The 13,608-nt window shown below is 43.3% G+C and overlaps 1 protein-coding gene across 4 annotated transcripts in view; it reads right to left on the bottom strand.

The window, feature by feature from the left end:
* Positions 1 to 5,334: 5,334 nt before the first annotated feature.
* The window catches only part of mcf2a (MCF.2 cell line derived transforming sequence a), a 191,729-nt gene continuing 183,455 nt past the window's right edge, over positions 5,335 to 13,608 (bottom strand). For all 4 annotated transcript variants that reach the window (XM_072595615.1, XM_072595614.1, XM_072595618.1 and 1 more), the window contains one exon: positions 5,335 to 12,558. In XM_072595615.1, the coding sequence (XP_072451716.1) occupies positions 12,515 to 12,558 (44 nt within the window). In that variant the 3' untranslated portion in view covers positions 5,335 to 12,514. The remainder of the gene's footprint in view (positions 12,559 to 13,608) is intronic.

The following is a 13,608-nucleotide window of genomic DNA, read 5'->3' as shown; positions in this document are numbered from 1 at the left end:
AACTTGAATGCTGAATATATGATTAAATGCAGGAATCTTGGCAGTGTGGAGGAACAGAGGGATCTTGGTGGTCAAGTGCATAGATCCCTCAAAGTTGCCACCCAAGTGGATAGGGTTGTTAAGAAAGCATGTGGTGTTTTGGCTTTCGTTAACAAGGGGATCGAGTTTAAGAGCCACGAGGTTTTGCTGCTGCTCTACAAGTCCCTGGTGAGACCACACTTGGAATATTGTGTGCAGTTCTGGTCGCTCTATTATAGGAAAGATACAGAAGCTTTGGAGAGGGTGCAAAGAAGGTTTACCGGAATGCTGCCTGGACTGGAGGGCTTGTCTTATGAAGAGAAGTTGACTAAGCTCGGACTTTTCTGTCTGGAGACGGGGAAGAGGGGAGACCTGATCGAGGTATACAAGGTAATGAGAGGCGTGGATAGAGTTAATAGCCAGAGACTTTTCCCCAAAGCAGGACTGACTGGCACGAGGGATCATAGTTTTAAGATATTAGGCGGAAGGTATAGATTAGATTAGATTACTTACAGTGTGGAAACAGGCCCTTCGGCCCAACAAGTCCACACCGACCCGCCGAAGCGCAACCCACCCATACCCCTAACATCTACCCCTTACCTACACTACGGGCAATTTAGGATGGTCAATTCACCTGACCTGCACATCTTTGGACTGTGGGAGGAAACCGGAGCACCCGGAGGAAACTCACGCAGACACGGGGAGAACGTGCAAACTCCACACAGTCAGTTGCCTGAGGCGGGAATTGAACCCGGGCCTCTGGCGCTGTGAGGCAGCAGTGCTAACCACTGTGCCACCGTGACGCCCAAAAGTCAGAGAAGTCAGAGGAAGGTTCTTTATGCAGAGGGTTGAGAATACATGGAATGCGTTGCCAGCGGTGGTGGTGGAAGCAGAGTCACTGGGGACATTTAAGCGACTGCTGGACATACACATGGATAGCAGTGAGTTGAGGGATGCATGGGTTAGGTTATTTTAGTTTAGATTAGGATTACTCCTCGGCACAACATTGCGGGCTGAAGGGCCTGTTCTCTGCTATATTTTTCTATGTTCTATGTTCTCGACAATATATACAATATAGAATTGCTTCAGGATCACAGGATGACAAGTGAATACATTTCTTTATTCGGTGGCTCCAAGTGTAGATTATCTGTTAAGATGATAGAATGAAAGACCCAAAACAGATACCTTTGACAAAATTTTAACAGCATTTTAAAATTTTTTGAGTAATATGATATTTTACATTTCATACAATTATATTATTTGAAAACGTGGGTTCCAATTTAATACAACTTTAATTTTGATCTGTATTTTTATATTGTGCATGTTGAGGGACGTGGTTTTTGTTTTATTTTTGAGTTCTGTGAGTAATACCAGGATTCTGGAAATATGCTACATGCATTTAAAATAATCTTTCTAAAATCCTAAAGGGAATAGTTCGGAGTTTGGGAAAGAGAGAGAAAATACATTGATTAGCAAAAAGGTGCCTAATGACACAAGATGTCAACATAAATTTAGAAGCCCTACAGTGTGGAAACAGGCCATTCAGCCCAACAAGTCCACACCTATTCTCCAAAGAGCATCCCACCCAGACACACCTTCCTATCCTATCACTGTAATCCTAGGTTTCCCATGGCTAATCCACCTAACCTACACATCCCTGGAGACCTTGGGCAATTTAGCATGGCCAATCCATCTAACCTACACATCGTCAGACTGTGGGAGGAAACCGGAGAACCCAGAGGAAACCCATGCAGACACGGGGAGAATGTACAAATTCCACACAGACAGTCCCGAGGCTGGAACTGGTGCTGTGAGGCATCAGCGCTAATCATTGAGTCACCATACTGCCCCCATTTTAGAAAGACAGAACAGTCAAGGAATTGCAGATAATTTAGAGAGATGAGATATGTAAAAGCAGCAGTATGATTTAGCAGACTCCAAAACAGTCAGGGAATGAGAAACAATGAGTTAATTGCCTTAATATCAGTCAGAGAAGAGTTCTGGAAACAAAAGATTGCCAGAGAGGAGTTTCTGGAACTCACTTAAGAAATGTGTCTAAGGATAAGTATCTGAGGAAAAGATGTATAACTAAAGAAACACAATCAAGTGACAACAGAGATTTATTACGCAGAAACCAATGACAGCACTCACCTGACCAATAAGGTTGAAAGTGGAAACAACTTCTGGTGACCTTCACCAGAGTCTGAGTATCTGTAAGGTTGTTGTTAAGGATAAAAGGATTACTTCAAATATTTGTAATAAGACTGCTTCAACCAATTCTTGTGAGTGGAATATAACTGGTGTTTTTACCCTTTTAGGCATGAAAACAAATTACGTTCTTCTGCAAAAAGTACGTCAACCTCTTGTGAATAAATTTAGTTGCTGTGTGTGAGTGAGTGAGTGAGTGTGTGAGTGAATGCGTGGATGGGGTTCCTGATGAAGGGCTTATGCCCAAAAAGTTGATATTCCTGCTCCTCAGATGCTGCCTGACTTGTTGTGCTTTACCAGCACCATTCTAATCTTGACTGGAGTGGATCATCAGGTGAGTGGGAGCTCAGTACAGTCAGAGGGGAGGTAAGTCTGGGCCAGGGTTTACTCAGGGATTAATGGGAATGGGGTATAATTGGTGAGTAATGGGGATGGGGTTTACTCAGGGGTTGGTGAGTAGTGGAGATGGTTGATGGGTGTAGAGAAGTCAGGGGATCAACGGGGTTATACAATCGAGTGGGGGTGGTGGGAGTAGGAGAGAGTTAGATCGAAGAATGAGGTGAGTTTGGGGGGGGGTGAGGAAGTTTGTGGAGAGAATCCTGTCAGTGTAAATGATTTGGGGGATGGTGGGGGTTAGTTTTGTAGTTAATGAGGAGTGTTTAATTGAACATTTCCTGGATAGCTCTGATCAGGCATACGGCCCTGAGGAATACAAGTCCGGCTATGCACCATTTACATGTTTCAGTGGTTTTTCCCAATGGGGAGGTCAGCACATTGGGACTTCCCCAGGATCTCCATGTCCATGCTCTTCTATCGGGCATCCTAAGGGCATGACTATTGTTTCTTTGGGTTAAACTCCTCTCTCAAGTGAAACGCCATGGCTCAGTGTCAGGGTCAGTGTCAGAGCGATTGGTGTGAAATATTGGTCACAGTTACCTCTTCCCAGACATCTCAGAAACTGGTGCAAGATTAACTCATTGAAGTGAGCCACAGAGAGCAGTGCATAGAAAACAGAAGTAAATTCAGACTGATCCCCCAAGCTGATAATTTCCCATTCCATGATGTGTTCCTTTCCAAAACGTTACTTTTTGGAACATTTCTGTGCATATAGTGGAATATTTGCAAGTAACTCTAAGGTAAGTTATAATGTTTATTGAAAAACAACAGTTCAGTTGGTGATATATTGTATAAATATAGGGGAGGATTCTTGTGGCAGAGTGGTAATGTCCCTACCACTGAGTTAGGAGACCCAGGTTCAAGTCTCACCTGTTCTCAAGGCATGTCATATCATCTTTGATGAGATAAAATCATTAAACTGGGCGATGTGCATGGAAACCAGAGGCCTCACTAATGGATGGCAGACAGTGTTTTGGTTGCAGTAGCTTATGATGGCAGCATTGTGCTGTCAAAACTAGTGTTAGGGAAGTAGTCTCCTAGTCCACCTTCTATCTGAACGAAGGGACTGCCCATTGTCTCTGAGCACTGTTGGTATGCTCAGGTTTTTCAGTCACTTATTCACACCTTCCTAACCAATAGGTATCAATTCGCAATGCCTCACGATGGCCAACCTGTCGTCTTTCACTTTATCTCAAGGCTATTTCATTGCTTACCTCAGCTAAAGTTATTTATGTTACTAGACACTTCTATAAAAAGCGAGGAAAAAACAATGACTGCAGATGCTAGAAACCAGATGCTGGATGAGTGGTGCTGGAAGAGCACAGCAGTTCAGGCAGCATCCAAGGGCACACATATGGGCCCCAGCTATGCCTGTCTCTTTGTTGGCTACGTAGAACAGTTGATCTTCTGTAATTACACCGGCACCACTCCCCACCTCTTCCTCCGCTACATTGATGACTGCATTGGCGCCACCTCGTGCTCCCGCGAGGAGGTTGAGCAATTCATCAACTTCACCAACACATTCCACCCTGACCTTAAATTTACCTGGACCATCTCTGACACCTCGCTCCCCTTCCTGGATGTCTCCATCTCCATTAATGACGACCAACTTGACACTGACTATTTTTACAAACCCACCAACTCCCACAGCTACCTGGATTACACCTCTTCCCACCCTACCTCTTGCAAAAATGCCATCCCGTATTCCCAATTCCTCCGCCTCCGCCGTATCTGCTCCCAGGAGGACCAGAACACACCAGATGGCCTCCTTCTTTAGAGACCGCAAATTCCCTTCCCGCGTGGTTAAAGATGCCCTCCAACTCATCTCGTCCACATCCCGCACCTCCGCCCTCAGACCCCACCCCTCCAACCGTAACAAGGACAGAACGCCCCTGGTGCTCACCTTCCATCCTACTAACCTTCACATAAACCAAATCATCCACCGACATTTCTGTCACCTCCAAAAAGACCCCACCACCAGGGATATATTTCCCTCCCCAACCCTTTCCACCTTCCGCAAAGACCGTTCCCTCTGTGACTACCTGGTCAGGCCCACGCCCCCAAACAACCCACCCTCCCATTCTGGCACTTTCCCCTGCCACCGCAGGAACTGTAAAACCTGCGCACACACCTCCTCCCTCACCTCTATCCAAGGCCCTAAAGGAGCCTTCCACAACCATCAAAGTTTTACCTGCACATCCACTAATATCATTTATTGTATCCGTTGCTCCCGATGCGGTCTCCTCTACATTGGGGAGACTGGGTGCCTCCTAGCAGAGCGCTTTAGGGAACATCTCCAGGACACCCACACCAATCAACCACACCGCCCCGTGGCCCAACATTTCAACTCCCCACCCCACTCTGCCGAGGACATGGAGGTCCTGGGCCTCCTTCACCGCCGCTCCCTCACCACCAGACACCTGGAGGAAGAACGCCTCATCTTCCGCCTCGGAACACTTCAACCCCAGGGCATCAATGTGGACTTCAACAGTTTCCTCATTTCCCCTTCCCCCACCTCACCCTAGTTCCAAACTTCCAGCTCAGTAACTGTCCCTATAACTTGTCCGGACTTGTCCTACCTGCCTATCTCCTTTTCCACCTATCCACTCAACCCTCTCCTCCCTGACCTATCACCTTCATCCCCTCCCCCACTCACCCATTGTACTCTATGCTACTTTCTCCCCACCCCCACCCTCCTCTAGCTTATCTCTCCACGCTTCAGGCTCACTGCCTTTATTCCTGATGAAGGGCTTTTGCCCAAAACGTTGATTTCGCTGCTCCTTGGATGCTGCCTGAACTGCTGTGCTCTTCCAGCACTTCTATAAAAAACACCTTATTGATTTAGGGATGTCCAATGGAAGTCTGAACCAAGAACTCTCAGCATTTCTAGAATGTGGTTACGTGTTTTTACCAGTGAGAGAAAGAACTGATTTTTCTGTTGAGGTGATCGTAAGCTACGCCGACCAATCCCATAAGGACTTTGGAGTTTTTAAGAAAAGTATAATTAGACACTAGAAGGACAATGTTTTTGTAGAAGCTCTTGGTACTGATGACAAAACCAGGTGAGTTGCATCCAAGAGACTGCAGCAAGTGTAGTGGAAATTGCACAGGCAGTGGGAATAATCTTCCAATCTTTCCTCGACTTGGGAGAGGTCGCATTGCAAACAATACAAACTTATTCAAAGAAAACGTTTTAGGGATTTGCCCTGAAATTACAGACCATTCAGTTCAAATTTGAAAGCAGACGTGGAACTTCTAGATACAATTGTTCAGGACAGAGTAGTCACATGGACAATCGTGGATTAATTTGGAAGAATTGGCAAGGTTTAGTTAAAAGGAAACTCATGTTGGACTATCTTGCTGGAGTGTTTAGAAGAGAGAACAAAGGGCTGCTGGCTTTATTAACAATGCCCCATGCAGTAAGAGCAGTTTAATAGGTTACTGGTTAGACCACAGTATTGTGCACACTTCTAGACAGGACATCTTAAGGTGGATGTGAATACGGTGGATGTGAATACAATGGATTGTGGAAGAGGTTTATGAAAATGGCTCCAGGGATGAGAAATTTCATTTAAGAACACAAATTGGATAAATTGATGAGATAGATTGGTAAATTGCTGAGTCTGTTTTCTTTGGAGAGCATCCTAAGAGGAAACTCGATTTAAGTTTTCATTATCACATGTTAGAAGTCTAGACGGACAGAAAAATCTTCTTGCTGCTTGTAAACAGATTGAGAATGAGAGGGCACAGATTTAAAGTGATTTGCAAAAGAATCAAATGTGAAATAAAACTTTCTTCTTACACGTGTATGTCTTTACTGCATTGCCAGCAAAAACAGCAGAGGAAGGTTCAACTGAGGAACTTTACAGGATATTGGATGGTTGTATAAACCTGTGTAGGATTATAGGGAAAGGGCGAGAGGATGGTACAAAGGTTTAATGTTCATTTTTGGGCCAATTCCATACTCAATGGCCTCCTCCTACTCTGTAACAATCATCTGTAATCTGTTTCGATATTTCTAGCTGGCTTTTTCTTGAACTCTTTCCTTCGTTATTCATCTTTTGGCCATTCTTTCCTCCCCACCCCCCAACTGACAGGCAATGCACATCTCCAACAAGAGATAGAATGTAACCATGTGCCCCTGACTTTTGATAGCTATATCAGCACTGAATCTCCCCCGAACAACATGATGGGCATTACCGAGGAGAAAATGGGCGTGGCATAAAAATACTATGCCTACAATAGCAGGCCAGTAGCTAGGAATTCTACAGTGAGTGACTAACCCCCTGACTCTCAAATGTTGTCCCATACAGCATCAGAAGACACAAGTCAGGAGTGTAATGGAATACACCCCACTTCGATCATAGAACATTACAGCATAGTACAGGCTCTTCGGCCCTCGATGTCGTGCCAACCGGTGGAACCAATGAAGCTACATTATTCCACTTTCATCCATATGCAATCCAATGACCATTTAAATGTCCTTAAAGTTGGCGAGTCTACTGCTGTTGCAGGCAGTGTTCCATGCCCCTACTCCTCTCAGAGTAAAGAAACCACCTCTGACATCTGTCCTAAGTCTATAATTCCTCAATTTAAAGGTCTGTCCCCTCATGCTAGCCATCACCATTCAAGGAAAAAGGCTCTCACTGTCCACACTACCTAACCCTCTCATTATCTTGCATGTCTCAATTAAATCACCTCTCAACCTTTTTCTCTCTAACAAAAACAGCCTCAAGTCCCTCAGCCTTTCTTCATAAGACCTTCCCTCCATACCAGGCAACATCCTAGTTAATCCCCTCTGAACCCTTTCCAAAGCTTCCACATCCTTCCTATAATGCAGCGACCAGAACTGTACGTAATACTCCAAGTGTGGACTTCGTGGCTCTGAAACTCAATCTCTCTACCACTTAAAGCTAACACACCGTATGCCTTCTTAACAACCCTATCAACTTGGTGTGGCAACTTTCAGGGATCTATGAACATGGACACCGAGATCTCTCTGCTCATCTGGTGCAGCTCCAACACTCAAGAAGCTTGACACCATCCAGGACAAAGCAGCCGTTTCATTGGCACCACATCCACAAACATCCATCTCCTCCCTCTACCACCGATGCTCAGTACTGCCTACAAGATGCACTGCAGCAATCCTTAGACAGTACCTTCCAAACCCATGACCACTACCATCTAGGAGGACAAGGCCAACAGATCCATGGAAATACCAACATCTACACATTCCCCTCCAAACCACCCACCATCCAGAGTTGGAAATATATCGCTGTTCTTCCAGTGTCACTGGGTCAAAATGCTGGAATTGCCTCCCTAACATTGTTACAAAGTTCAAGAGCACATTTCACCACTTATTTCCCAGGGGAAAGATAAACATTTTTAAAAACACACAGAAACTACTGAAAAAACTCAGCAGTTATGGTAGTATTTGTGCAGAGAAAGCAGAGTTAATGTTTCAGTCCAGTAACTCTTCTTCAAAAATAAATATTGGCCCAGCCAGTGATACTCACATGCTGTGTAAGGTTATAATAAAATGAAGACTTCAAATTGGAAGAATGTAAGGTATTCGTCACTGGAGGGGGTCATGTCACATGGAAGTTAAACATCTTCCCAGTAAACATTTAGTTTGTGTAATCTGAATTGGTTTCAATTGTCTGAGGAATTTGAAAATGCATTCCCCAGGGAATTATTTATCTTCTTGGTTTTGGGTTTGTCTTGCTCTCTGAGATCACGTGGCTGTGAGGAAGGGTCTGATTTGCAGGCTCCAGCTGTTTCTTGTGTGGGATAATCTCAATCGAGCCAATACTCTCTTCCTAGCCATCATCTTTTTCTGTTATAACTGCAATTAGAGAGAACTAGTGATCAAAGCCAGCTGGGCAGGAAAAAAATTCATCAAGAGAAAAGACAGGAAAGGAAAAAGGGGAAAAAAATGTCAAATAAAATTGGAATCTTGGAATCTTTTTATTTATTACTTTGTACGGTGTTTGCTCTGTAAGTGCTGCAATTAGCAGCAAGTATACCATGTGATTACTTCTGTAAATTGAAAATAAGTTCAAATATTCAACCATGACAGAAGTACATGGCAGATTTTGTGAATAATCTTATCAAGTATTAGTTCCTTCGTGCAGCTGAGGTATTTGTATACCAGATACCCCGGATATGAGGCACAGCTATAGAGCAGGACAGCTACGTGAGCAGCACTATCTGCATTACACACAACATAGATGGCTTTCTTTCATGTCTATCCAACTGGTCAATACAGGGGGTAAATATTTTGAATAAAATTGAAGTTAAGCAGGAAAGTTAAGTCACCAGTGAATCCTTTAGCTACCTTCTCAGCAAGCATAGAGTACCTTGATCTTCAGTGAAGAATGAGGTGAGGCTGAAACATTAAACTAAATGAAAATAGAGACGGTCATTTAATACACTGGAAAATCTTTCATTTTTGATGTGCCTCTGTATTCAGGGCCAAATGGGCAGAGTGCCTCAGAACAGAGCTAGCTGTCTGATGATGAATTAAATTCACCAATGAGATGGTGGGTTCAATTTTTAACTCTTTCCCTTCCAACACCTCTCAATCCTCTTTCTACAACCAGTAAATTGCAATGAGTTAGCTGCTTTACATAAAAGAGTTAGTTGGTTTAGATAAATGAGTTAGCTGGTTTAAATAAACGAGTTAGCTGGTTTAGATAAACCACACAACAAAGGAGTTCAGCTGCGATTATAGATTAAAAGGAAGGTGACAATTTGACTGGAATGGAGAAGCCAGATTGCTAATGGCAAACAAGTCAAGGACTGGATTCAAGGAGAATTTCAATCAAGTTGTTGCTCTTTCTGGTAATGCTGGCCCAAGTATCAACTGAATTGGGAACCATCTGAAGTGAACAGAATGCAGATAGTACCAAGATATTTCTAAATAACAGTGAGGGCAAAATGCTGATACTTAATTAATAAAAGAGTAACAGGGTGGGTCTATGCACAAGGGTTGGGGGTGAAATCCAGAGTGAGTTTATTTCCATCTGCTTCTGAGAAGGGAGTGGAGTGATTATGTTACCAAACTAGTTAATCCAGAGAAAATAATTTCAAATACCATTGTGTCAGTAAATACATTGTGGAGGCTTGACAATGCAGTTGCATTTGAATGACAGCTTCTTCCTGCTTCAAAATCATTGGGTCGAGGTACATTACTGGGCCACAGTACTTAACAGGTTTGGACTATTAATCCTCAGAACTTAAGTGTACATTCACCATTAAAAGTTTAAGATTTGAAATTCAAATTTTCTTCTTTAAAAAACCCTTGAAATAAAACGTTAACATCAGTAAAAGTGACCGTTAAGCTACTGGATCGTTGTAAAAACCAACTTGTTCATTGATCAGGAAGGAAAGCTGCTGACCTTTCTCACTCTAAGTGTATTTGTGACCCCAGTCCCCACAAAAACTTGTGTGGAGTTTTAACGGTCCTCTGAAGTGGTCCAGCACGACATTGAGATTCTGATGACTTGAGACCCTGGCCTTCAGCAATGTACAGTTTCAGAGGATTGACAAAAAAATAATGCAAATACCTGGACTCCCCGTCCAGTTAACTTAAAAAGCATCCTTGTGGAGTACAATTCTCTCGAGAAATAACAGCATTGAGCACAGTGCAATTAACTTAACAGCAAATATAAATAGATAAATAACAACAAGGATTAAATAACCACTGAGTTTTGTACAGCTAGCAATCCTGGTTTAAAAACAATTACAAGGAAAACAAGTGAACTACAAAATAGTGCTGGGTATCATGCATTGTGCAAGGTTTGAGGTTGCAATGTGAAAGATGTCCACCATTTTCGAACTGCTGAATGCATAGCAAGGTTTAAATTCATCAGAGACATGTGCACTGAGGAATTTGCTTTTCACTGATGATTTTTGCAGTTTTCTGGTCCGCATAATTTTATCATGTCACCACTTCCATCAAAAGGAGTGGAAATTCTACTCCCTGCTGTAAGATACTGAGTCAAACTGAAGCCAGCATTCACTGTACTCTTCACTGTTAGTGAAACAACAACTGCATTCTGATAGATTGATACATTCTGAGGAGAACTGATAACAGGTCATGTCACAGGGGAGACCTGCAAATATTAAAATGCAGGGCTATGATGGGAAGACATATGGGCAGACACATGGAAATTTGAGGAATGAAGAACTGAAGATCTCATCTTTGGATGAAGGAAGTATATGCGCTATGCAGGTGAGGCAGAATTGACAAGGACCACCAAGTTTACAACAGCAAGAGAGAGAAGGGAATAGGTAAGAGTAAGGAACATATTCTCCAGTATTGCCTCAGTGAATATAATGAGTTTGATGTAATGAATCACATGAGTTAACCACAATGATTCAAAGGAAGCAATCTGATAGAGTCATACAGCACAGAAACAGACCATTCAGTACAATTCATCCACACTGACCAGACATCCCAATCTGACCGAGTCCCATTTGCAAGCACTTGGCCCATATCCCTCTAAACCCTTCCTATTCATGTCTCCATCCAGATGCCTTTTAAATGCTGTAATTGTACCAGCCTCCACCACTTCCTCTGTTAGCTCATTCCATACACACACCCACTCTATGTGTGAAAAAGTTGTCCTTCAAATCCTTTTTAAATCTTTCCCCTCTCACCTTAAACCTATTCAGTCTGGTTTTGGACTCCACCACCCCGGAGAAAAGATTTTGACTATTTACCCTATCCATGACCCTCGTGATTTTATCAACTTCTAGAAGGTCACCCCTCAGCCTCCAACGTTCTAGGGTGATAGAAATAGTGGCTACATTTCCTTTGGACTTCGGCTTTTACTGTTGTTTTAAATATTGAATTAATATTTAGCAGGATGGCAGCCTTCTTGCTCACCAATTTCTCCCATTAGTTTTTGCTACTGGGAGATTTTGGATTCTCAATCTCCTTCAAAGGAGGGATTCTGTGTGTTGAGTGGAAATTGTAAATCAAACAGCAAACCTGGAGCATTGGGGGTGAGCAGGAGTGGAAGATGTCAGGGGGAAACAGCAAAAAATGAAAGGGAGCAGTCAAAGGGAAAAAAAGAACAGGAATAATAGGAAGGAGGGTTTACAGATGCATACAAACTGTTATAACAAGGCAATGGACATAAGCTGCCAAGTACAATAAGTAATAATGGATCATGGGTTTCAGGCCAATGAGAAATGCTGGGATCCTGATCCCTTGTTTGCAAACAGAAATTAAAGTATGAAAACATACCAACATTCAAAATACTTCCATAAGAAGCCTTGTGAAAGTCAAAATTACGTATAAATGTTCATCAACAATGTCAACATGTGTAATCGAGAAAAACACAGAACTTGCACAGTTACATTATTTTTCTGTGTAACACAAGATTAAAAATATGGATTACGTGAACAACATTTCCTCAGAATGATCGCGCATCCACACATTAAATACTCAGTAATTACAGAACCAGGAGCGTCTTCTCCTTGAGTACACCATGAGTTCAGCCAGAAGGATGCAGCAGCCAGTGAGGCTGTGCCCAGACTGGCGTGCCTTTGACTGAAATAACAGTAAGAGGTCCAGAACCTGTTCATCGTTCCATCACTGAACGACCTCCACTACCTCGAAGCTCACAAAGTCACACCTTCACAATCCTTCTCCGAATTATTGCACAATGACCTTGCTTTCCACCTGGTCTGTGATTTATGGGACTGGGATCTCATTGGTCCCCCTGCTGACGAGTGTCATGAAGTACATATGGAGCAACATTCTACTTGCAAAGATCCTCCGACACAGAGGAAATCTGGATATGGTGAAGCTGTTTGAGGGGAAAGAGAGGATTGCTATATGGAGAATGTCCCAGGGATTGGCAACCCTGCATCATTCTGGTCAGGGCGATGAACTGACTTTCCTTATCTTATGAATATCCAAACCTGAAAGACAAAAGAGGAAGCAGAAATCTTCACAGATAAACTACAATCTTCTCTTATGTGCAGATATCTAATAAATGCTATTAGTATTCTAATTCTAGATATTTTCCCAATCAACTTATGGGTGGCTCAGTGGTTAGCACTGCTGCCTCAAAGCGCTAGCCTCTGGTGACTATGCAGAGTTTGCACATTCTCCCTGTGTCTGTGTGGGTTTCCTCCCACATTCCAAAGATATGTAGGTGGATTGGCTAAACATGGGGCTGGGGTGAGTGAGCTGGGACTATTTGGGATGTATTTCAGAGGTTCATAGAATCCCTTCTGTCTGGAAGCCCATTGAGTCCATATCAACTGTCCAAAGAGCATCCTACCCAGACACGTGGCAACTACCCCATTCATGTAACCCTATACTTCCCATGGCTAATGGGCTGGTGTGTTCTCAATGGGCTGAATGGCCTCTGTCTGCACTGTAGGGATTCTATAATTCTAACCTGTTCAGGCACGTTAGGAACAAGTGAGACTCAAACCCAGACCTTCTGGTCTAGAGGTAAGGATACTACCCCAGCTCCACAAGACCCTTAAGGATTGAGTTTATATTTTGAACAGCCTGCTCAGAGGTGTTATTACACACCGCTGGAGCGAGTGGGACTTGAACCTGGGGCTTCTTGGTGCAGAGTCGGGACACTACCACTGCACCACAAGCACCCCACCCACAGGTTAACTCTCTTGTTAATTCAAAATGCCTTTCAGCTGTACATTATAAATAGTTAGAGCACTTTTAAAGAGAAATACTGCGGGACACAGTACTGATGGAGGGTAGGAAGTAGACATTTGTCATGCTGCATTTGGGAATAAATTATCGTCAAGAAAAAATGTTAGTGTTTAGTCTCACATGTCATCGACTAGTTAGGGGTCAATTTAATAATGAGGAAGGAAGTCAGGCCAACATACTACAGGCTCCTGCTGTGGGTTCTCTAGAAACACAGTATTAAGACCAGGTGAGGAGGGGTCATTCAGCTCCCCCATTATTAACCCATCAGGTTACCACAACACAGG

This window comes from Chiloscyllium punctatum, chromosome 25 (assembly GCF_047496795.1).
Source record: "Chiloscyllium punctatum isolate Juve2018m chromosome 25, sChiPun1.3, whole genome shotgun sequence".
NCBI lineage: Eukaryota > Metazoa > Chordata > Chondrichthyes > Orectolobiformes > Hemiscylliidae > Chiloscyllium > Chiloscyllium punctatum.
Note: the sequence above shows the minus strand (reverse complement) of the source record. Positions and strands in the feature narration are given on the sequence as shown.